The 26369-nt window shown below is 42.4% G+C and overlaps 1 protein-coding gene across 1 annotated transcript in view; it reads left to right on the top strand.

The window, feature by feature from the left end:
- The first annotated feature begins 5508 nt into the window (after nucleotides 1–5508).
- FBLN5 (fibulin 5) overlaps nucleotides 5509–26369 on the top strand; it is a 51289-nt gene continuing 30428 nt past the window's right edge. Inside the window, exons 1-4 of the mRNA XM_086613508.1 lie at nucleotides 5509–5525; nucleotides 7652–7706; nucleotides 10143–10194; nucleotides 11787–12029. Of these exons, the coding sequence (XP_086469634.1) occupies nucleotides 5509–5525; nucleotides 7652–7706; nucleotides 10143–10194; nucleotides 11787–12029 (367 nt within the window). The remainder of the gene's footprint in view (nucleotides 5526–7651; nucleotides 7707–10142; nucleotides 10195–11786; nucleotides 12030–26369) is intronic.

The raw sequence follows: 26369 nt of genomic DNA, 5'->3' as shown, positions 1-26369 counted from the left end.
TGTTGGCTTGCTCAAATAGTGAAACGGACTTCAGTCTTGGTCCAGAAGTATGAAGACTTTTAGGTCTTTATTTATGGAAGGTCATTCTTAGCTGAAACCGGCCATAAAGGATTTACGCTTGTTATTAAAGGGGGCTGGTAAACATCTTGTCACAAGATTAAAGAGCATTGTTTTCAACCACACTGTCTAGATCGTTTGAGAAAAACACAGAGGAGAAAAGACCGCAGCCAAGCTTATGTATGTGTTAATCTTATAAGATAAACACAAACAAACTAAAATATCTGTCTAGTTTCAGGCAAAATGTGAATTGCAGTTACCAGAGCCATGCTCAAGGATGAGATTCAACAGAAAAAAAAAGTAAAAGTAATAACAGTGGCTGAGGCCTCATGTTCTCAGATGCTCAAAACAACTCAAGGGAGATGTGTGAGCTCTCGAGGAGATCTTTGTCTTTAGGTCCAGGATGATGTTCATTATACACTCTTTACAGGAAAAAAGTTTTAAAAGCATAAATGCTGGTCATTTAAGGATTTAAAAATGAAGAAGAATGTTGTATACTCTTGCAAATTCATAGTAATATGAAGGGACCTGCTAAGAGTTGTTGAATGCACCAAAAATGTGACAGATTCTGTATTTTTCTTTCTGTGAAAGTTATAAAAAGCTTTTAGTTTGCTTGCTTACCTTACTTTTGTTGGAGGAGAAAAAACCTTGAACAATCCTGAAGCATTCTTCCAGGAATGTTACTCTTTTTTGCCTCAGGCAGCCTTCCTAGAGCTTCCTAGGAAACACTACAGCTAAACAGGCGATCATGAACATCAAACTTGATGTCACTAAAGGTAATATACCTGAAATAGTTTTGTCTTACAGCAGTTACAGTTCATCGGGTATAAGTTTAAGCTTTTTGCGTTTCAGTATGTACCTGCTAGATCCTACTATTCCTCATTTAATGAGACGATTAATATGTTTTCGAAGCAACAAAGTGCAGTCAGATACTAGTCCATGTTTAGCGTTGTTGTATGTCAGAATGGATCCGGTGATGCCTGGGGTTTCCACTGATACCTTTTTTTCCTGAAAGAAATTGTGCTGTTAGAAACCAGTATGAGAATGACCACAGACCTGTAAAGGTAGTAACATCTATAAGTGGTAGAGTTAGATAAAGTAAAACAAAAACTTTCAATTACGTGATCCATCTGGTAGGGTACTCTGAGAACATCTGCTACAACATTACAATGGCACTCTGCTTATTGTTCTTGGGAAAGAGTGATATTGTCAGTGATGTTGTCATCCCAAAGGAACGCATGCTTCAGACCAATGGGTGACATCCCCATGCAGGAGGGAAGGAAGGGGTGCTGTACTGGCTCTTTTTTCCACGGATATCTCACACGGGGGTAACTGTACCATGTTGAGGCAACTGAGCCCCAAGAGACAGCAGCACAACAGGAACTGTGAGACTTCCTCCTTCCTCACAACAGTAGCGTGAGCTGCAGATCAACACAATCTCAGAGACTCTACTTTTCCAGTACATTTTAGTTAGCCCTAGTGATGTTTTTACATTTACATATTATGTTAATTTTCACTATTAATTCTCGCTTGTGTTATGTTTGGCTAGGAAAGGAAAATATGTGTGGGACTGTGCTTTTGAGCTTCTGGCCGGAGCCATCTGGAACAGGTTATTGCATTGTTCATGTTATGAGATGGTGATTACAATTCAGACACTGAATGAAGCAGACCTCAGCAGATAATGTAAGGTAATCCATCTTGGATAAAGGAAAGGGAATCTTTCCCAAACACCAAGAGTTTGCGACTGAGATTCTTTCCCGGGAGGTGGAAGAAACAAACCTTACTCTTTTTCAGGCAGAATCAGGGTTTGAGACCAAGTTTCCTGTGTGCTTAGTGCTATTCATGTGCCAGTAGGGTGAGATTGGTGTAGTTCAAATTGCTGCCTATCATGTGTTACATCAACATGTGACAATATCAAAAGCTTGCTTATTTGGCAATCTCCAAGAACACTTAGTCTCCACAGTCAGGCGAAAGCTCAACCTGTGGATCTCATGGAGCTTAGGTGCTATCAGAGTGCAATTGTTTCCGCAAAAGCCCAGCGGTTTTACTCCAAGTGTTTTATGAGTTTTACCGGTAAAAAATTTGGTTCCGTAAAGTTTGGTAGGAGCAAAATGGATGTTTTCAGCATCTAAAGCTTGGACTGCCTTAAAGTATCAGTTATTGGCAAAGTCCTTTAGTGAATTCAGGTCTGTATGCTGTGTAAAAGATGTGTAAGACTTGCCACATTCAATGACTTTGGGCTCGCACACCTACTGCCATACAGATCTGTGTGATTTGACTCTGCTCCTGCAGTTCAACAATGCTGTCTTTGAGGATGTTCAGAGAAGGTCAACTTTAAAAAATGACAGGAACATCTAAGAAGGGTCTTTGGCAGATACAGTTTTGGAGAAGCGCAAGTATAATTTCAGAATTAAAAAAGGAGATGAAGTGGTGTAAAAGTTAATAGATGAGGACTTGTTTTTGTGGAGCAGACTTTTTGTTCAGGAGTGCTGAGTGTAGTTAACTCTTGTTGAGTTCCCTGACCTAAATACAGCTTATTTCTTAGCATTCAGAAGCCATTAGATTATGTTCTCCAGTGCTGAGGGCCCCTGCTAACCCAGTGCTGTGCACTACCTGCAGGAGCATGGCGTGACTCATACATTCAGTCATCTCATCCAAGGAGGGCAGAGTTAAGGTTACACAACATAGTTTATGTGCCCTTTATGATTAAATATTACACAATTTTCAAAACCCAAATCTTAAACATAATTAGAGCTGAAGTTTCAACCCTAGCTATGCACAAAGCAAACTTGTAAGAACATACTTAGTTACTTAACAGAGCCCCATTTTCTACTGTGGACTGTTCTGCACCTCCTCATGAAGTCAAAGAAAACATCAAGGTAATCTAAATAAACCAGTGGATTTTATAACAAGGGAAGACAGTCGAGACCACTGAAGTGAGAGTGCTGCTAGACCTGAAGTTTAGCCACCATCGTAAGCATAAATGGTGAAGGTGTCAGCAGATGGTGTTGAAAGATATGTTGAACTGTCCATGTTTTTATAGGGCGAACAAAAGAGCTTTTATGTCCCACAGACATCTTCCTTTATGCAACTCTTCATATCACAGAGAATTGTGAGAAGGGCGGGGCTGCATCTGATTATTGTGTGACTGATGGTAGTTACAGAAAGGTACTGCAGAAATTCCACTTAGCCATAACATCGAATCCTTTTATTTAGGAAAAAGAAGTTACCACACTGTAAACTAGCCCAACTTGTGGTTTGGTACACTTTTTATACTCTGTTTTTTATCCACTCCAGCTGTCACATGGAGACAGGAAAAATCAAAACATTTGTACAATATTCCTTCTTAAGGGAGCCCCTTAGGTGGTCAGGTCTGGATTCACCTTCTGTCTCCAGTGCCAGGGCACCTCTGCCAGTTGGCTGATGAGTCAGAACTCTTTAGTCTGAGGCAATTCTTGGGGAGCAGACTGGTGCTGGGCTCATACAGTGATTCTGGCATGCAGACAATAATTTTGCCATGTGATGGTGAGAAAAATTGAGTGGATCAGCAAGTGAAGTATCAACAAGTATAGGAAGCAAGCTCTTCATCCGCAAATATAAATGCTCAGAGCATCTGCTTCACTGTAGAGCTGTTCCTCATAGTTTCAGGAGGTCTTCTAGTAGATACCTAACATACAGTAAGCACTGCTACTTTTAGGCTTGTTAGCGCTCCAGACCATCGAGTGTACTGAGCAACACTGGGCTTATAGAGTAATGGAGTACTTGCAGTTAACATTTTGCCAAAGTGAAAATTTGCCCAACCTTTGCTTTCTCTCTGTTGCCTGTTTCTTTCCCATGACAAAACTTTTCTCCACAACATGACCGGCGAGATTCTTCAGAGCTCTCTTGAGCTTTTTGTTAAGCTTTTAGGAAGTCTATTTGAAATAAGTTGGTTCTTGTTTATCTGCAAACATATTGACGCTGCTTGAATAATTCTAGGACAGTGTTTCATTTTCCACGTGATGGCAAGTAATGTAAGCAAGTCACCAAGAGACAAACTGTCAGAAGTAGCACTGAGCTTCTGGTGCTGTCGTTTTTGAAAAGTAATTTGGACAATTACAGCCAGTTAGTGAGGTGCAGAGCTCTTGCACTTCCCATTGGCGCCAATATGACTTGTGGGTGCTCAGCAACCTTCAAACAGCGCAATCTTTGTATCTGAAGCTGGGTATCCATGCTTAGAGGCCAGTTTTATGAACATCTGTTATAACAACTCTTATTTCTCTGCTTCTCAATCCGTTACAGACAGATGTAAGATAGGTTTTACCTTGTCAGACATTTCACGTTCCTTAGGAATAAAGGGTTTCCTCTGATGGAAGACTCCACAGACATTCAAAGTATTCATTTTATGTCTATGTCTGTATTTAATTTCAGTGTTCATCTTTGGATCTAGCATAATCTTTGCAGCATCCCATTGCTTACCTCTCACATCTCATAAACGCTCTGCCTGACCTAGTAAAGCTCTGCCTGTGGCAAAGTTGCAAAACACCTGAAAAAGTAGTTTATTTCCTTCCTCTTCAATCATAGCTGGAGATCTGCAAGATATGTCTTTCCTGAGAAATATTTAATTTCACAAACCACTCCCTTAAGTGTGGGGTCAGTTTAAAAAGGGCCAGTGTTTGTAGACAAGCCATTTGTTTTCCTTCGAACGTTTAATTTGTTTATTCCTGTTTTCAGATAATCCCCAAGCAATATAGTTGCTGTAGCTGCGATCGTCATGAATTCGATTTATTCACCTCCCAGAGGGTCAGACCTTTCATCAGCATGCCATTGGCACGAAGCAGCAAGTGTTGCATATTCATCGTCCAAGACACTGCACTGGCTAAAGGGCCTCCAAAAAGCCTGGCTTTTTTTTTTTTTTTTTTTTTTTTTTTTTTGTTCTCAGAGCAAGGAAAACAATCCCTTCCCTTCTCCAGTCCCTTGATAAGGGTTTCTGTCCAATAACGGTGCTCTCTGCTCTGAGGCACATTTAACTGTGAAGTTTGCAGCGGGAGAGGCTTTCCTTCAAGCTGTTAGTGTTTTATCCTGGCAGGCTCCTCGAGGTTGTTGTGAGGAGTCTAGCCAGTTGGTGAGCTTTGTAATCTAAACCAGCTGTCCCAGGCTGAGGCCCCCATTTGCATTGTTTAACATACTTAGAAAATGAAGTGTTCATTTTTAACATTCCTCCTCCAATTGGTTTAATGCTGAATTACAGAAGAGAACTAAGCAAAACCAGGTGCTTTCTCTGTATTCTCTCCAGTGTCTGAGGAGGTACAGACGGCTCCCGATCTTCTCCATTACTTGCTATTTCATTCTTTGGACTATAAATGACTGAGGAACTGAAGTGCTAGCGGAGGGTGATGTTTGGAAAAACTATCTAGTTATTCATCAGCACAGACTCTGTATTTTTTCCACCTTTCCCCAACGGTTTTGGACATGCAAGGATTAAAAAGGTAAGTGGTGTGCACGAAACTTCTCTGCTTACTGAAGGGAAATCTACTTGTGGAAAGTATCTGTGACAGGGATTCGGTATGCCAATCCACTTGCTGAAGCTTTTACAAAGGAATGGGATCTCAGTGGTCAGAGGTGGGGAGAGACGATCGGTCTGTTATTAAAGCCGTGCTGTCTCTGACAAGTTCCTTCTTGATCTGTGCTTATACTCTGCACTTTAGGAACCCCAGCATCTGTGGGAGTGCTGAACTGTGACAGCAAACGATCCCACAAGCTACAGTGACTGATTTGAAGCTAATTAGTTACTATTGCAGAAGTTAATTACTAGTTTAAAATATTTTGCCTGCTGGGCAAGCTACTGTGACCAGCTGAATATAGCGTTGATAGTTTGTGCTGTATGTCTGTTGGTAATTCTTGAGGGGATTTGAGTTCTAAAGTAACGAGCGGATTGAGATGGTGGTTGCAGGCAGAGCAAGTAAGAGGCTGTAAGGTCACCCCCCCATCAAGAGGAAAGCGTATATCATCTTGTAACAACGGGAACTAAAGACCGTCCAGAAATGTATGAGTTTTGTCTGACCAGTTTTATAGGGGCTGTTGTCAGCGTGCACTGCTCTGCAACCATGCAGAGCGTAGCCCAGTTGCTGGGTATGTTAATGTTCAGCTATAACCTGTTGTATTTCCTTCTAGTGCTACTCTTGCTCTATGCAAAGTGAGTACGCAGTCTTCATCCCCTGCTTTAAAAGCTCTTCAAAAAGATTTGAGGAATCAATAAACGAAGTGCAAGCCTAAATGCATAACGTTGCATTTTGAATGCCCTGCATCTGACTCTAAGGAAAAGTCTGTGCAGAATTTGCCTTTCCTTGTCACTCAAAAGCTGCCAACAAGCACAATCTGTCTCCGCAGCACTACGAAGAACCATTTTAGAGTTTATGTTTACTTTTCAGAGCTTGTGCCTGCCTCCTCATTTAAAAAAAATTGTCCAAATGTGCCGGTCACTGTTTGTGTGTGGTTTTTTCTGATGCATTTGTAGGTCTTGTTCAGCAGCTCAGTTTGCACTGGAAATCAGAGACAGCTCTAAAAAAGAAAGTTGGCAGCTTGCTTGGGTAGCAGAACTAAGGCTACCTAAAATATCCTTTGCTTCCTGTACTGGTTTTGTGGGAATGTATAGTATACAATTGCCATTCAGAACTAGAATCCAAGATAAGCAAGATTTGTGTCTAATTGTATTAAGAAGAAGTTTTACATAAGGCAGTGGCAAACACTGAAATCCACAGTATGTAGAAAAAAATAATCTCTTACTGTCCTTTCCTGGTTTCCAGTCTGATAGTAAATACCTGGAGGTGGGAGCTTAGTTGATTGGAATTTTTATGCTTCAGGTAAGGAGTTCCAAATACAGCCATAGCGCTCTGTTAGGGAGGGACCTTCTTTTAGTTGCAGTGAAGAGACCCAGTAGGTCCCACTAGATGCCAAGATGATCTAACTGGGGAAGGCTCCATGGAAGATAGCAGCTTCTAGGAGCTGATGACCTGGCAAAGTGCGTCTACTTGCAGAGAAATGTATTACTCAAGACTGAGTAAAAGGACAGAATCTGGCCCTAAGGAAACGGATTAATCTCAGATACAGTCTCCTGGGGATGAAATGCGGTTTAGCGGTTAGAGCAACTGGCTTGGATTCAGGACCTCCTGCACGACACGTCTGCAGCCCCGCCAATGCGTTGCACTGTGCGCTTAGGCAGGGCCTGCGCTCTCGTTTGCCCATCTGTAAAATGTGCATAATGTGCAAGAAAAAGTTTTATATTCTCAAAAGAAAGTTGTCAGAGAAGGGCGAAAATTGTCTATTGAATATTGCCCACTTGTTCACTAAACAGCTGCTGCATGGGGCGTCGTAAAATACAGATTAGTTAATGGACACGTACAGTCTGATTCTGATCCCAGTCGCATAAAACCGTGGTAAAGTTAGTGACTCTGAGATCTGAATCTGGCCCACAGTTGTATTACTCCTTCTCCACAGGCCAAATTCATGTTAGCAAAACTCTGTGGAATACACTGAAGTGTCACTAGAAGTTTATTTCTATATGATGAGCCTGGATATCAGAAGGTTTTCAGCCTATTTTCTATGCACATTACAGGATACTGACTGCTTTCACACTGGCCATCTGCCTTTCAAGCCCTGGAAAAGCACAGGTGAGAAGTGCACATGGACATCTATGTACTGTTTTGTACCGCAGCGCTATATGGCATGAGACTTCACTGGCTAGCAGGTGAATAGGAAGCTCTGTGGTCTGAGGTTTACATGAAGAGGAAGCTGTGTGGTCTAAGGGTTTAGAGGGGAGAACTTGGAGCCAGCAGGATTCTGGAGTTGAACATGGACTGAGCTTATTGACTCATCCTTGCCAGCTCAGCAAAATATCCCTGTAGAAACTGGACCTCAATGAAAACCTGGTTCTGCCTCTGAAGTGAACACTTCTGGAAAAGGAAATAAGAAAAGCCATCCCCCAAGAGCCGGGACAGATCACTTCTGTGGTGGGGAACATCCATGCTTGGAAAACGTGTTCGTTTAAATAGGTATTTTCTGTGTTTAGCAGGATCTCGTCTTAAGACTGTTTAATTTTGGATTGTGATCCTGAATGACTGCATCCTAGTTTTCATTTTAATTTATGCCTGAAACCATTTTTGTTCAAGAGGCAAGACTTTTGAGGGTGGATGGAAGTAAAGCAGTCCAGTTCTCAAAATAGCAGAAGCATTAGTTCTTTGTGTTCTTGGACTCCATGTGGATTTTAAATTAGGAAAAACAGTTCCCAAAGGCACATTAAGTTTGGATTCCTACTTGATAATCCAGATACACTCAGTGTCCAGAGCTGTGTTTCTAAACACTTTTGCCAAAAGGCTCTGAAACGTAGTTGGTTTTTTTCTATTACATTGAAAATTTCCTGCGCATGGCATGCTTATTGATATTTTTGTGAACATTGGATCTGTATGGGAAATGCTTTTCATGGCCCTGGAGAATTTTTGAGATGTCTTTAAGGGTTTGTTTTTATAATTTAAAAAATATTGTTTCCATTGTGATTTTTATAAAAACATCTTGGACCATAAATTGATTTTTGAAGTCTAAGCAAAAAGCAACTTGAAACGAAAATGATGGCAAGGACTTCTTTCTGAAGATATTGCAACAGGTCATTTTGGCAATATTGGAGTCTTTTCTAGCATAAAGTTCTAGAAAGTTGTTGAAACCAGTTCTGCGGTAGTTTCAGTGCTTCTGAATCATCATTTGCTGTCCAAAAGAAAATAATTTTGTCAAAAACTACCTTGACCTTTCCTGCTAACCTAAGCGTAGTGTACACACCACAGCACAGAAAAGAGAGCAAAAGGTAGAGTACATATATTCTCTAAAACATAAGGCTGATTATACATTCTCCTATCAGAATATCTTGGCTTTCCACAACATGATACCAAAATATCTTAGAATGCCAAAATAATGAAGGCAGAATTCCTTCATAGTTGTTTGACACTTCTAGCAGTGGTTTTGTGTATTCATACGTGCAAGTGGCAGGTGCAGTCCAAACAGTGCCATGTGTTTCACTGCATGTCCCCTCCCTAGTTCCTGCAATGGTCAACTTCCACTGACTTATCCATCTCACCCCTTTTCTCTCATCTACAACTTTCTACTTTTCCAAACATGAACCAAGTACTCTACTCTTCCACTGATTTCTTTCACAAAAGTGGAAGTGTCTTTATCATTTAACAACAACAAAAAAGGAAGAATCATTAACACACTCGGTTCCTCTGGACAGTGGTTCCTGTTTTCTAAATATCTCTTGCTTACATTCCATAGTATAACCTGTTTGCTGGCAGGATCCTGTGCTTGTGTCAACTGCTGCTAAATAGGTGGAGGCCCAGTCAAATACCAGGGAGAGAAGGGAATCGTTTTAATGGGCTTTCACATGTCATGACCAGGACTCTCACTGGTTTAGAAACGCTGAGAGTCACTGATGAGGTGCTGAAGACTCAGGGTTGCAGCCCTGATAAAGACCAGAACCACAAGTTAGGAAGGAGCATCTTCCAGTAACCTTGCATGCCTAGAACATGTTCATGTAAAAACTTATGCTCTAAAAATCAGAAGGCTGGTGTAAACGAAAACCTTACTTTTATTAAGCTTGTTATAACTGTGGCTTCAGTTCAATCAGATGGCTAACGTGTTGAGACATATGTACTGAATGGTCTATGTGTGGAGTTTTAGAGCCTGATAGAGCAGTTAGCTAGTACCTTTTAACTGAACCCTTCTGTTCTGACAAAAAACAAGACTCCAAAACAGAGGAATGTAACTTCTGAGTTAACAACTGGCATGGAGCCCATCGCACAGTACGTGTTGGTTACCCTCAGGGAGATGAACAGCCTGACACTGTCACCACCTGAGGGAACTACCTTCTGAGTTAAGGGGCTGGCACAGGTTCTGAGGCCTCAGGTTCATGCCTTGCTGACTGTCCTTTGGGGAAGAGACTTTATTTTGGTGTACTGTGTAGTGCTGAACAATTGTGATAAGCATAATAATCCAGATGAGCATTTGACTCTGCAACCCTCTCATTTCACAGTCACTGAGTGTCCTTTGTTTTCTCATTTTAGCAACAATGCACTAACGGGTTTGACCTGGACCGTGCCTCTGGGCAATGCTTAGGTAGGACTTTAATTAAATCAATACATTGGGGTTCAGAAATCCTGACGTCATCGAGTTAACATTGTGCTGCTGTTGGTACATTTCAGTTGAAAAGTTCCTGCTGTGTGACAAATGTGTGTTTGTGCATGTGTATATACAAAAATATATATGTATATATATAAATACGTGTGTGTTTACATAGTATAAGTGTATACCAATGTTTGACATTGTTGATATACTAATTGGCTGTCAGTGCTTCTCAAATAGCTGTGATGTATTGAGATGAGTTTGGGAGCTCAGCCTAGTTGCCAACTGACAAGGCTTGTTTACCCTCCTTCTCTTTCTCCTCCAGACTATTTACTGCCTTTGCTGGCAGCCTCCACTTGGAGGCTCAGATAAAGGCTATCACTGCTCAGCATTGACACTCCAAGTAAATTGTTGAAACAATATAGGGAAACACACACTTAGAATCATAGAATCATAGAATGGTTAGGGTTGGAAGGGACCTCAAAGATCATCTAGTTCCAACCTCCCTGCCATGGGCAGGGACACCCTCCACTACACCAGGTTGCTCAAAGCCTCATCCAGCCTGGCCTTGAACACTTCCAGGGATGGGGCACCCACAAATCCTCTGGGCAACCTGTTCTAGTGCCTCACCACCCTCAGAGTGAAAAATTTCTTCCTTATATCTAATCTAAATCTACCCTATCTAATCTTTTCAGTTTAAAGCCATTACCCCTTGTTTTATCACTACATGCCCTCAGTAAAAAGTCTCTCTCCAGCTTTCCTGTAGGCCCCCTTTAAGTACTGGAAGGCTGCTAAAAGGTCTTCCCGGAGCCTCCTCTTCTCCAGGCTGAACAGCCCCAACTCTCTCAGCCTGTCTTCATAGGAGAGGTGCTCCTATAGAAGCCCTATAGAATCTTTTTAACAAATGACATTCAGTCTCCAGGGCCGCATCTTTTGCACGTGTTAAAGTCACTCAAACAGTAAGGGAAAAACCAGCTTTCCCTATCATAGCAACCTATTATTTCTGGGCTCCAAGAACCAAGCGAATGCTCGATTCAGCTAAACCATTTGTATCTTTTTAAAATTAATTCAGCAATGATCTCAATCAGAGCAAGAAAGAGGCCTGAACCACATCCCCAGATCTGAACATCCCTAATTTTTTCTGTGGAAGGGAGCTCGGGAATACCCAAATCGGGATCCAAGTTTCACAGCTGGGCAAACCAAACCACCAGCGTTTGAAATCCTGATCTGCATGTTGTGGTTTGGACAGACCCTGCGTCAGGAACTGGCAGTAGCATGCTGTAGCCATGTGTAAATCAGTGTTTAAACTGAACATTTATAGAATAACAAAGCAGGCTTACCCCTCTCCCTCTACCCTCTAATAGTGAAGTGAAACAAGTAGAACACAGGATATGTTGAATATATGGGATGTTTCCTGTTATAGTGTGATCCGACTTCAAAGTGAGGCTCCACAAGGAAGGACTAGCTTTTCCGTCAAAGAGAGTATCAGATTTTTAGCAAAGTCTTGAGAAAAACATGTTAACTGTTTTATGGATAGATCTCACTGAGAAGCAATCACTCATTTAACTTTTGCAATTTCCTTCCAGATATTGATGAATGTCGGACTATTCCCGAGGCCTGCAGAGGAGACATGGTGTGTGTCAATCAGAATGGTGGCTATTTATGCGTACCCCGAACAAACCCAGTGTATCGGTCACCATATTTGAATCCTTATTCAAATATTTATCCACCACTCCCAGCACCAGGCCCCGTTCCTAACTACCCTACTGTTACAAGACCTTTGATCTGTCGATTTGGTTACCAGTTGGATGAAAACAACCAATGTGCTGGTAAGCAGTAAAATTCTTTACTCTACGTTCTTATTTATATTTAAGCATGTCTGACACTGCAGAAACAATTGTCGTGCAGTTGTCCTTTAGTTATTGTATCACTGAAGCCCAGGCTTCTGAATTTCAGCTACATTTTTTTACAGGATGCGAGCTCTACATTTCATATAGTCATTATTCAATGCAAGCTAAGATATGTTTTAGTCCTATTATTTAATCAGGAAACCTACTTTTATGAAAGAAGTAATGTTTTTATGAGATAAACATCTGTCTGATGGCAGGTGATTTGTCAGTGCATCAAAAGCATGCCTTTCATGCTTACGATTCTGTCCTTGAGAGAGAAGATAGATGGCCCTCCCTTTGAAGCATTAGATGGGGACTGAGGAAACCTTGATTCAGTTCCTGGCAGTATGTGACCTTGTTCAGATTTCTGGACCTCGGTCTTCCTCCTATCAATGGTATAAAAGTTGTTTCCTCCCATGCTTTGAATTCTTCACTTAGACAGTGAGCCCTTATCTTGAGGGTGGTACACAACTGTTAGCACTAGTATTGCTTTAATGACTATAGACTTCAGCTGAGACTGGAACTTCCTTGTTCCAGGCACTGAGCAAACTCTCCAGGAAAGAATCGCTGCCCCAGCAGAGCGTTGCCATTGTGTTAGCACCTTGATCTTCCCCAATCTCCAATACAAGCAACAAACAATCCTATGAAAAATTTCTTGTGTTAGTAGTTTTTCTGCTTTTGCCTCTTTTCCTGGATTCTGATTCCACTTACTTCATTTTATACTGTGTTTAACTTGGATATAATCTGCTCCTGTGTTACTCAAATTTAAGGAAGATTTAGACTATATCCCTTTGGTTCGCTTACTTTTGATAATGTCATGTTATGAAGGAATGGAGAGAAAATTTCCAAACTAAATTAAAGTAAATTCCACTGGCCATAATATTTATTTTGATGCCAAACCAAGAATCAAGAGATCAGGACCAAACTGAGCATTGACGGCTGCTCAGGGGAATTGCTGCTGTAACCACTACTTTTTTCTGTATCTCACTTATCCTAATGATAAAGTGAGTTTTTTATCTGTTATTGTATGTAGCTAATTGTCTGATGGCTTTTATCAAAATCTTTTTTGAAATAGGACTGGTCTTTGACAAGAAAAAAAGCCCAAACCATAGAAGACAGGAGCATACAATAGAGAATTTTGCCTGTCTACAGACTAAGAAACTAGGGAAGAAAAGGCAAAGGGTGGTGGAGAGGTGTTGATTTTAAGATCTGGCCTTGTTTTCTTTTAATCCTTTTAAGTAACTGGTTTTGCTTGTCTTTATTCTTTTAAGTAACTGTTAATAAATTGTTTGCTTTAAGAGAGCTGAGTCTGTTTTGCCCGGGACCGTGGTTGGTGGGTGCTTCCTCTGTTCTTGTCTTGACCCTCAGCTCTTTTATCATATTTTTCTCCTCTCCATTTTACTGGAGTGGGAGACCGGCTGCATGGAGTTTAGTTGCCGGATCAACCTAAAACCACGACAGTCCTTTTTGGCGCCCAACGTGGGGCTTGAGGAATTCGAGATAAGGATAGAGATTGGGAGAGGTAACGGGCAAAACATTAAATTCCAAGGTGGGAAAAATGTATTTTCTAACCAGCACTAGTAGTAATACCTACTGGAAAATTTTAAGAATTGTTTTTTTAATGAGGAATTTTGAAATTCTGGGATAACTGATCAATTTGCTGTAAAAATAAGCATGTATGCTGTCCAGTCCTTTGAAAATTGCAACTAGTCCTTCTGATCTTAGCAAACTGATCAACCTCAGTTATTTTATCTACTGATTTGTAGACTTCCAGGAGTGTTTTCATTTAGCTAACTTTTATGAAGGCGGATCAGGAAATAGGGCAGTTAGTGGAAAAGAAGTGCTGAAATCAAAGAGGAAATGAAACCCCTATATTTTACTGTGTCTGGCCTGCTGCATGCAAACCATGCTAATCAAAACAGGTGGATTTTGGAAACTTTTACACTGGACCTTCTAGACTGCAAAGGCCACATGTGTTCTTATTCATGCTAGGAGAAATGTGAGGACTAACGCTTTCTTCAGTCAGGGCTGTTGACTTCTGTCACTTTAACTTTCAAATATGGGAATTTAATTGTGAGGGAAAGTTTGGTGAACAGAGACATTAACAAGAATATATAGGAAAGGACGGACTGCCATTTGAGAACCACAGTTAGCTGGAAGCAGTTTTTGAAAGTCTACATCAGGTTTGAATTTGGGCAGATGATGGATTATATTTGTGTTAGAGGAAGAGAAACAAAACGTAAAGAAAACAAGACCTGTCAGAGTGAAAGGGTCTCTCCTAGGTTAGATTTCATTTTTAATTTAGTGAAATCCTCTGGAGACATTCACTGTCTTTATGCAGCATTTATTTTTGTATCTGTGTGCCCTAGGATGTAAAGTGTGGACACCAAGGGAAGTGGTATGAGTACCTGTATCACTGCAGTGGTGGTAGGAAGGACAGATGCCCCGTTTCTAGGAGTTCTGGTGCAGTTAACAGGGGTGAGGCACAGCCTCATGGTTGAAGGCCTTGGAGATGAAGCACCAGGGAACCTTGACAGGGTCCTCATAAACCACCAGAATTTCACTTGGGTCATTCAGGAGAGTCTGAATCGCATGAGTCATGGCTTTGTCTTATTGTAAGTTAATTATAAGCATTGCATCATGTCATAGTATTTCAGTTGCTCTGTGCTTCCTTTCTTGTCAGCATTCGTATCTTAGGATACAAAGCCCTTCAAGGGTTAATTTTGTGTTGGAATGGTTAAAAAGAGTAAACTGGAAGCTTTTTTGCCCAGTAGCTGAGCCACTATGTAACTTACAGGTTTGTTATGTCGGTGTTCTGGCATCACCTTCCAGCACCTTCTTTACAAATAAAATTAGTCACAGGTATTTCCATTAGAGATGATGAGACTTTTTGCTAGTGACTCCAGGGGAACCAGAGCTATTCTAATGCCAATATTTCTGAGAAATCTCCAGTTTTTAACAGAGTACACATTTTTGTCTGGTCAGATATGAGGTTACAGGTCTGGGTCACATTTTCTACAGCTAGGCCAACAGAAATCTTTACTTTCTCTTTGAATTCCAGTCAAAACAGCTTATTAAACACAGGAACCTTCCCTGAGAGATTTGCAGCCTCAGCTTTGAAGCTCTGAGCTTGTTCAAGAGACTTCCAAAGTGAAACAGGATAAAAATTTGATCTGAAACCTGTATGAGGCTTAACAAGCTCTTCTTTTTTTTTTTTTTTTAATCCCCCCCATCTTGCTAGAGCTGACAGAAACGTACGAAGGCTGTGAGAGGGTCTCTCTGTCCCAGCCTGGCATCCAGCCTGCCTGCCGAGGCTCCACGTTCCCTGGCTCTCAGAGGAATGCGCACCCCGGGTGGTTCAAATAACATTCACCCTCTGGGAGCTGATATATTCCAACACAGCAAAAAAAGAAATATAAGCCATTCTTCTTCCTTTCAAGCCTCTTTGGCCTCATCCTTTCTGACCTGGATGGTCACAGACAGGGGTTAAGTGTTCACGTTCCTTCCCAATCCTGTTCATTGCTCAGTCTTAAGAAGACTCTTTTGTCTCCAGATATCGTCCTTTGTGAAAAGACAACCTTTCCTGTCATGAGTGCCTCTCAAAGACAGCTGTTGATGACCACTTTGCCCACTCCAGTGTCCTCTTTGTGGTGCAGAAGTAACTGTAGTCATTTGTGGCAACAGGCAGAGAAATATTTTGATGATCATTACTTTTTAAATCTTCTGTGGGTTTGTTTCCTGATAGATGGCATTTTTACCCCTGGAGTTGCTGAATGCTTTATATCTTGTACGTACAAATGTACTGTGTTTTCAACAGCACGAAGTCTGTGTAAACTCATTCCAAAGCAGGTTGGGAATGATTTATAACCACAATTAACACTGGAATAAAAGACCACATACAGGAAAAAGCAAAGAACATCTAGCGCAAGAACACTGCTTGAACTGTTTGTCTTCTAACACTACTTCTCTATAAATACAGAATAGTTAGTCATAATAATGACTTTTTGTTCAAGGAACTTGGTCTAGTAACTGTTGGCAAGATTACACTGGAGCGAGGGCCCGTGTTCTTGCATTATACATTCATAAGCTGAGAGTTCTTTCCAATTTCCCTTCACTCCACCTTGCTGTTTCCTGAATTACAATGATCTTTAAAACATGCCTCAAACACAGATCCTTCTGGGCATTGTGGAAGGAACTGTAATGGGTGGCCTCTCATTTTTGCTTTCTCTCCCATTAATGCACACGTACAATGTGAGGAGATGATGGGGGTGGGGAGGCATCTAGGAGGGTTGAATGGAGGAATCGGAGAAAGCAGGCCGCAAAGACAGAGACGTAGATATTAGGAAAGGTAAAATCATAAGGCAAGATGAGTTTGACCTAGAGACAGAAAGAAGGGAGAAGGCCGGAGGACTTAATTCAAAAAACTACAAAAAAAGAAGTATCATCTTTATTATTAAAACGAAAGCTACAAGGGCGCATGAAAACAGAGGGAAATGAAAAGATGCTCTTTCCAAGCGTAAAAAAGAATTGTTCTTCAAGGTGTCATCTGTAGAGTAGTCATTGCTTCAGCTTTCCTCATTTCTCGAAGACGGCCAGGACCTCCTACATTCCGCACCTACAGGTCCCCAGTCCTACACTCGTGGTGTGAAACTCCTTCCTTCAAAACATTACGTTTGCACAGATGGGTTTTAGATCATTATTATTTATATTGCAAGCATACCTAAAACCCACATCCAAGCCTGCAATTGTACTGACCTGTCCTGTCCCCAACCTCATTTAGAACAGCCTATGCCTAGATGAATTTTCAAGCAAAATAAAGGAACCAGATATCTGGGGAGAGGGAAGATACAGGGAACTGAAAGGAGGTGCTCAGATCTTGCAGCAAGCCCATGGCTGTGCTGGAGGTAGAGCCCAGAATTCCTTATCCAATAGCTTAGCCACTAAGCCAGGCTGCCTCCTATTAGTGACTTTTCTAGTTACCTCTCTGGGAATACAGAAACAAAAGGAAGAAAAAGAGGGAAATGCAACAAGGAGATTATGCCCTGGAAGGGGTTGTGTAAAGAAAAAGACAATGGAATCGATTCCTGCCATGGCCTTTTTGAACCTTATTTGGTTCAGCTCTGTCTTCCCTGTTTCCTCTTGGTCTGTGAGACAAACTCTTTTGCTATTCCAGAGGGCCAGTTCCTGAAGGCGAAGCATGGTCCTTGTTAGGGAAGCACTGCCACCATGTCCAAATTAACTAGAAGGAAAAAAGAAAGATGTCAGGAGAATAGATTCTGCAAGAGGTTGAGGCCAGTCTCCTGAAAGGATATGTAATCGATGACACTCCTGATTAAATTATAGGCCATGATGTGTAGCCTTTGTTCATAAGATAGTTTTCCTGTTGAGTTTTGTGTGGGGAAATATAAATTTGGACCTCATGCCGCCATAGCAACAGAAAAGTTGCCTCTGAAGAATCTCAAGAAGAAGCTACAGTTGGTAGCTAAGGCTTGGGTTGGAGGATTTTGCATTCAGTTCCTGACTTTGCCATAGGCAAACATGGTAGGTATTTTGAGCCTTCAGGTCATTCCATGACAACTGAAATAATAATTCACTTTCAGCATTTTACCAAGGATGATTTCGCAAGTAGATGGTAGCTGCTGAGATAACTCCCTGACAAGTACCATGTAAAAATACATTAACAGGAGAAAAAAGGCCCAGTTTAATAATACTATGACAGTGAAGCTCAAAGTGAGACATGTGGAACTTACTTATGTAAAGCACTAAACTGGATGAAAATCGTTGGGCACTTTTGCCTATGTTTCTGCAAAGATCCGGGGGAGAGGGAAAGTCCCAAAACTTTATCAGTATCTCCCAGTTACCTCAGGAATACCTGAGCTACAAAAGCTTTCAGTGGTTATTTGACCCTGGAGTTTTTCAGTCACCATCTGCTTATGCTGTGCTCATTTCATGGTTTAGCACAATTCAAGGTAGTTGACCCTTGATATAATGAGACTAGACAAGCCAGGTAAAACAAAGACCTTGAAAATATGAACTGTACATTAAGACAGAAGACCATATGCCAGAGGACTAATGGAAGAAGGATCATTAACATCACAGAGTACAGACACACTTAACATAGCCCTGTCCTGTCGGATAAATCCACATTGTACAGCTTCATAGATTTCTAGGTTGGAAAAGACCTTAGAGATCATCGAGTCCAACCATCCCTAATCCCCATTAAACCATATCCTCAAGTAGATCATTCACCCTATTCTTAAACACATCCAGGGATGGGGACTCAACCACCTCCCTCGGCAGCCTATTCCAGTGGCTGACAACCCTTTCAGAGAAGAAATACTTCCTAACATCCGACCTGAATCTCCCCTGACTAAGCTTATGCCCATTTCCTCTTGTTCTATCACCCAACACTAATGTAAAGAGCCCTTCCCCCACCTCCCCACCATCTTTTCTCAAGTATTTATAGGCCGTAATCAGGTCTCCCCTCAGCCTCCTCTTCTCCAGGCTAAACAGCCCCAACTCCCTCAGCCGCTCCTCATAAGTTTTATTTTCCAGCCCCTTGACCAGTTTAGTCGCCCTTCTTTGGACTCGCTCCAGGAGCTCAATATCTCTCTTAAAGCGAGAGGCCCAAAACTGGACACAATATTCCAGGTGCAGCCTCACCAGTGCCGAGTACAGGGGCAGGATCACTTCCCTGCTCCTGCTGGTCACACTGTTCTTGATACACGCCAGTATCCCATGGGCCTTTTTGGCCACCTGGGCACACTGCTGGCTCATATCAAGCCGGTAGTCAACCAACACCCCCAGGTCCTTCTCCGCCAGGCAGCTCTCCAGCCACTCTTCCCTGAGCCTATAGCGATGCTTGGGGTGTTTATACCCCAAGTGAAGGACTCTGCACTTGGCCTTATTAAAGCTCATGCCATTGGCCTCAGCCCAACGATCCAGTCTGTTCAAATCCCTCTGAAGTGCCTCCCTACCCTCGAGCAGATCGACACAGCCTCCCAGCTTGGTGTCATCCCCAAATTTACTGAGGGTACATTCAATCCCCTCATCCAGGTCATTGATAAAGATGTTAAACAGAACTGGACCCAGCACTGAGCCCTGGGGAACCCCACTGGTGACCGGCCTCCAGCCGGATTTAGCCCCATTTACCACCACTCTTTGGGCCCGGCCATCCAGCCAGTTTTTAACCCAAAGGAGGGTGTGCCTATCCAGGCCAGCAGTTATCAGTTTCTCAACCAGAACATTATGAGAAACTGTATCAAAGGCTTTACTGAGGTCAAGGAAAACTACATCCACAGCCCTTCCCTCGTCAACCAGGCAGGTCACCCTGTCATAGAAGGTGATCAGGTTTGATTGGCAAGACCTGCCTTTCATAAACCCATGTTGACTGGGCCTGATCACCCGGTTAACCTGTATGTGCTCATTAATAGCACTCAAGATAACCTGTTCCATGACTTTGCCCGTCACCGAGGTCAGACTGACAGGCCTGTAGTTCCCCGGATCCTCCTTCCACCTCCAGTCCAGCGGAACTTCCCCAGTGAGCCAAGACTGCCCAAAGATAATGGACAGGGGTTTGGCAATGACATCCGCCAGCTCTCTCAGGACTCTCGGGTGGATACCATCAGGCCCCATAGACTTGTGGGCATCCAGCCGAAGGAGCAGATCCTTGACCCGTTCCTCTTGGATCACAGGAGCTTCGATTTGCTCTCCCTCCCTGCACTCAGACACCGAAGGCCAGCTCACCTGGGAACTGCTGACCTTATTATTAAAGACTGAGGCAAAGAAGGCATTAAGGACCTCAGCCTTGTCCTCATCCCTAGTGACTAACGTACCGCCTGAGTCCAGTAGGGGCTGGAGGTGATCTTTAGCCCTCTTTTTGTTATTAATATATTTATAGAAAGACTTTTCGTTGTCCCTTACGGAGCAGGCTAGTCTAAGTTCCAATTGGGCTTTTGCCCCCCTGATTATCTTCCTACATGTCCTAACTTCCTCCCTGTATTGATTCCTGGATGCCCGCCCATTCTTCCAAGACTTATAGACATCCCTTTTTCTTTTGAGATGTTCCCAAATCTCCTTTGTTATCCAAGCTGGTTTTCTACCCCGGCAGCTCGACTTCCGGCACACAGGGACAGCTCGCTCCTGTGCCTCCAGAATTTACTTTTTGAATAGTAACCATCCCTCCTGCGCCCCCTTACCCTTGAGAGCTATCTCCCATTGGACTTTGTTAACCAGACTTCTAAACAGCCCAAAGTCAGCTCTCCAAAAGTCCAGCTTGGCCGTTTTAGTGTTCCCCCTCCTAACTTCCCCTAGAATTGAGAATTCTATTATCTCGTGGTCACTATGCCCTAGGCGTCCTCCAACCTTCACATCTCCCACAAGACCTTCTCTGTTCACAAACAGCAGGTCTAGGGGAGCACCTTCTCTAGTCGGTTCACTGACCAGTTGTGATAGGAAGTTGTCCTCCACACTCTGCAGGAACTGCCTAGACTGTTTCCTGACTGCCATGTTATACTTCCAACAGATATCAGGTAGGTTAAAGTCACCCATAAGGACAAGGGCTAGTGAGCGCGAGACTTCCCCCAGTTGTTTAAAGAATAGCTCATCAGTCTCACTGTCCTGATAGGGTGGCCTGTAGCAGATTCCCACTACAATATCCGCCTTCATAGGCCCCCCTTTGATTTTCACCCACAGACATTCTACTAGGTCATCCCCAACATTTAACTCTAAACAGTTTAGACCTTCAAATGTAACTATAATTCTCTGAGTCCAGCCTCAGTGCTTCTGATCTGATGGTCTGATCTATTCGCAGCCCCAATAATCTTCATAAAGGTAATCACGAGTTGACCATACAATATTCATGGGTAAAAAGGTATTCATGGGTAAAAAGGTACATCTGAAAACACTCAATGCTCCTTCCTCCCTCAGGAAACCATTACACCAGCATGGATGGTGGGCCAGGGCTGAAGAAAGGCAAGATTCAGCTAGTCCCTACATCACTAGGGCCATTCCTACAGAAATTTGACCATCAACAAACGTATCATCCCCCAGCAGATTTTAACAGGGAGAACGAGGTTGGAAATGCTGCTTTTCACTGAAGTGAATCAATTTGCGGTGGAGGAGTTGGCTTGATAGAAAAGGTTGCTGTACATATATGTCTGTAGCGGAGTAAACTGAGCCTTCTGTGGCTTGGATTATTCCTTCTTTCATTCCTCACTAAGTGCAGTGTGGGAGGAGTAGGGTCTGGTGGTTAAAGCACAGGCGAGAGCTTTGTTTATTTGTGAAGCTTCTACGACTCACAAAGAAATGAGTAAAATCGAACCAAGAAATATAACATGCAAGCCAAGAAGGCTGGCATGCTATTATGAAAACTGGCATCTCTGTATACTGGAATAAAAATAGCAGGCTCCTGGGTATGGCAAAGTGTAACAGTAAGTGTAAGTCCGCCATTCTGCATGTCAGTGTCTTTCAAGTGTCACTGACTGGCTCTATTTATGTGTGATGATGTGAGAAGAGAAAATAAACACAACTGAACTTGACTGAACTACAGTCATGTTGGGTAGACAGTTGGATAGTCAACTGGAGACCAAAAACTCCTCTTGGATCTGTGATAATGATCCCCATTGACTTTAGTGAAGATTTTAAGATCTTGGAGCAGAAGATCTGCTTGACCCTAAACCATTGACCATAAGTGGCTTACGGTTAGGGAGTTTGGTAGAGTATTTTCCTCCTGCCAGACTCCTGACACCATAATAAGGATTTCCTAGACATTGTAGGGGAAGAATAGACAGCTGGTCAGAAGAGCACCTTATGATTAAAAATGTGGCCACCAGGAGTGTTTGAATTTGCTTTCAGCTTTACCTTGAACTAAACTGATTCTATCTGTGCAAGTCTCATCACTTGCTTACTAGAGGTGATTGATTAAAAGTTTTCTGGTTTCTTCTGTACTGTGGCTAGGAGCCAGAAGGGGAGTGCAGTGGCATACAGAGAGGGACAGCCGAATGAGAATGTACCACATTACGCAACATAGCTGGTTTGTATGCAAAGAAAAGGCATAAGCACAGAAAGGACAATGCCCACATCTTGTTAGATGTGCAGGCCACAGTCCAGACACAGGAATGTTAAAATGTCTCTAGACCATGACCTCTCTATTTTGTGATGTGTTTCAGTTTTCCCTCTTTCTTGGAGTTGTGTGATACTTTGATATACAAGGTGGCAAGAACCCAGGAATCCCTTCTCCCTTGAACTTTGGAGACTGCAGAGGGAAAGGATATGCTAGAGAAAGAGATTTAACTGATACTCTCAGTTTAGGTTGGTTTAATGGTCTTGATTAAGCTTGGTCTCTGAATTGGGGGTTATTGATCGGTGGGGTCTGAGCCAGATAATACATATGCTTCAGTGGTCACCAAGAGCTAGTTGGCAGAAGGTTATATCTGACTCACTTCAGAGGAGCAGTAATCGCGCGCAGCCTGCCATACCCTCAGGCATGCGCTGGCCAGGGCCGTGCCCTCACCCCTGCTGTTAATCTCTCAATGATTCCTTAGACTCACTGTTAACATCGGTTTGATACATGGGGCTTTGTGGCCGCCTTGCCTTTATTATGTCTTACTTCCAGGGATTTCAGCAGTGCCAGATCAGTTAAAGCCACTATGTACCCATTAGCTCTGTCTGCTCTGGAGCAGATTTCCTCAGATCCCCTTTGTAGGATAGCTGTCATGCAAGGTAGTCCCGCCAACGAGACAATCACAGGGCTTAAAAGAAAATCAAGTCACTTAACAGTGCTGGAAGATTGACAGACTTCACATGTACCCTTCCCCAACCCATTGGCTCTGTGGCTTGGTCTTCTCTCTTTTTCCTCTGGGTGTCTGATTTGGCTGTGGATGACAGTCCATGCATAGCTTTCTGCTGGGACCCTCAGGAACTTTGGTTGCATGAGTGATGTCTTCTCTACCTCCCTGTGGCACAACACGCAGAGTTCAATACATGGTAGAACATCTCTCCTTACCTGGAAGGCTTATTTATTTTCAGTGCCCTTAGCACCAGCTCTCTTCTCAGGCAGAGAATCTTCGCATGTGTTTGCAGCAGCCACAGTGCCTAGAGATGGCAGTGTTCTCAACGACTTAAAAGTCACCGTTTTTCTTGGCCTCTCCCTTATATTTTTTGGGTCAGCTTTGTTTCTTTTCGCTTGGTTCCAGCCTGAAATTGGCCATGGTTCTATGTCACAATCAAGATGTTAAGCCAAAATATATAGAAAATATGAATTGGCTCCTTTAACAATATAAATCAACCAGATGGACCGTATGTTTTGCCAGACTCTATAGGCAGAGGTAATGTGCTGGCATTGCTCCTTTGTCTTCTCCCTAAGACACTGGACCCATGACAGAGCTGCCATGCAGAGATATAAGAGCTGCCTGATGTTGTGTGGGGTTTAACATGCTCTGACCCTTTCATCTGTCAATTGACTGGCTTCCCATTTTATTACTTCAATGAGATGAGAGAATTCTTCAAAGCAAATAAAGTTACCAGAAGATGAATGGGAGTTACATATCACCAGCTCAGTTCAGGGGAATATTTTCAGCGTTCTGCCTCTTGACTGGAACGTGCTGCCCATTGGGGATGACAAGATATGCTGAAGTCTATCTTCAGTTTTAACACCAGCAAAACCCTCTCTGCTTTTAGTTCTCTTCAACCATAACTCATGGTTGCAGGTGTCCTGTGCTGTACAGCTATGCTGCAGTGTGAGAAGAAGGATGGTCCAGATGATAGGGCAGTAGGATAGGTGACAGGACAGCTGAAATGAAGGCCCAGGCCCCCAAAGCTTGGTAAGTCCCTTGCTCTCACTGACCTTTATACTCAGTGGAAGCTTAGCATGGAAATGCCTGTTGATCTGGCCTGAAGTCTTTCACACGGGCTGCCAGTATGACCTCAGACTTCTTTGCTCGATATTGTTTTCAGAATTGACTACTTATCTGAGGAATCTCGATATCTGAGCAACCAGCTGGAAACCCTTGAGGGATCTAGGTTTTCAGGCAGAGGCATTCAGCACTTTCTGAAAGTCAGGGTGTCTTCATTTTGGCACCTGCAAATGTGTATATACAAACTCATAAATCCTTGTCGAAAGTTTCCTTAGCTTTTCCACGGCTCAGCTCTACATCAATAACGTGCCACTACAATGAGAATAAATCTGTGTTCACAAGGCATTCAGATACTGAAAATACACGAAGTGCTTCAGCTAAACAGGGAGAGCCTAGGGAGAGAGGGAGAGGGGTGCATCATAAACTTGCAGGGTCTGAATGAATCCATGATCTACTGCCTGGTCTGACACTAACTGTGTTGTTTGGTTTGGGTTTTGTTTTTCCACAAAAAGAAAAAATTATTTTAATGTCTGCTTTGTTCTAATATTTTGAGCTTGTTTCCATTTTCCAATATATTTTTCGTCAAGTAAAATTCTTGTTTTCCAGCCAGCCCTCAGCGTAATGAAGCATTAGCTGGTGAGCTGTTAAATTGCTGGTTGGATCAAAGGCATTAGCTGGTTTTGTGGTACAACCCCAGCATATCTATAGGTGACACTGAATGGGAAGCTTGTTCAAACAGTAATACACAGAAGTCCAGAAAAACTGCAATTGTGGTCAGGAAATTAAGGGACTGGAAACCCAGCAGTAGATGAAAAGATAACCTAACATATGGCCATCTGTTGGAAGATGAAGAGTAGAAGTCAGTGACGTCAAGAGCAGCGTAGCATGGGGCAGTTTCTGGCAGTGGTATTGAGACTTCTCATCCCAGAACAGAGAGGGAATAGTCCTTCGATATGTTCTGCTGAGAATGAATCTGACCTATCGACATTAAGTGCCAGTACTTTACTACCAGCTAAATGTAGATAAGTTTATGGAAATCTCAGTATAGAGCAATAGCAAATTGTAGGCATTACTGAGGCTGACTTTGATTAAAAGAGTTAAGTATATTGTAAAGCTTAGGGTAAGAGGACAGCAATTGGAACTGTAAATGTCAAAGAAGTTGTGTATAGTGGGTGATACAGAAGAATGATTATTCCTGAATAGAGTATCATTTACTGAAATGAAGGAAAATTACTTTTAAACCAAACATAGTAAAGCCCTTTATGATAGTGCGGTGTATCAGATTATACAAGAATACAGTAGGTATGTTGTAGTGGAGGAATAGTACAAAATGTATCAGCAGAAGCATTTTAAAACTGCCTGGAACTATTGTTAGCAAGAAAGAGTCTTGTACAATTTGGAGGTAGGATAGATGTCATCAAGTATCTTTAAGTTGCTATACTTCTAAGTCTTTTGATCTATTTCCAGCTTCCAGCGTGCACAGAGGCACAAAAGAAAACTGTTTGCTTTATCTAACACTGCAGAAAAAGTTCATAGCAAGGGTGAAAGCCTCCACCCATTAAATAACAGTTATTGTCACTACGGTGGAGCAACGCAAAGCTGAGATAGCTTAAACGGGTAGCCTGACATCCCCTTTCCGAAGAAGGAATCTTGGAGCAGTGCAGAGTCAGTTTGCCAGAAGGCCACTCCTTACTCCTGGACCAGGAACCAGGCCAGTGAGAGGAGGTGTGGTCCCAACCCCTGTGGGGAATCCCAAATCAGGCATAGGCTGGAGCAGCCTTGGATCATGCTCATGTGTTTCAAAGGCAGGCTGCAGCAACATACACAACGCTTGCTGCCAGCAAATCACTAAGCATTGCATCTGGAGCTTTAATTCAGAAGCAGATTGAAATTATTTTAATTAAAAGCAGGGCTGACTTTGTGATGGAATAGACCAGAACTGTGTACTGACAGCTGTCAGTTGGTTTCATGCAGTCTTCCCAAAAGACTGTAGCATGCCAGCTTTAGGAGGAAGGTGCTCTAAATCAGTGCTATTTGAAGATGTGGTTTTGTAAAACCTGGAGTATGTTATTCAGCTAGTATGTTGCATTTTGGAGCAAAATTCTCAGTGAAATCTGTGATATTTTCTTTTTTTTCGACTTGCAACATGACAATTTGGCTCACTGGAATTTTCAAGAGATTTAACTAGACACAGATGAAAAGTCATGTAAGAGAATAGTAAACTTTTACAGGGTTACACATAAGACATCCAACTCTGCCTATTATTATAATTTAATTGAAAAAAGTAAAAATTTTATCTCCATATTACCAGGCATTTTTGAAAACCTGAGTGTAGACTGGAGCCCGGAGAGCTATGGCATAGATGTGTCCTACACAGAGTGAATTACACCTCTAAATGTAATTAGCAGCTGACAATTTGCAGTAT

This window comes from Tauraco erythrolophus, chromosome 6 (genome assembly GCF_009769465.1).
Source record: "Tauraco erythrolophus isolate bTauEry1 chromosome 6, bTauEry1.pri, whole genome shotgun sequence".
NCBI lineage: Eukaryota > Metazoa > Chordata > Aves > Musophagiformes > Musophagidae > Tauraco > Tauraco erythrolophus.
Note: the sequence above shows the minus strand (reverse complement) of the source record. Positions and strands in the feature narration are given on the sequence as shown.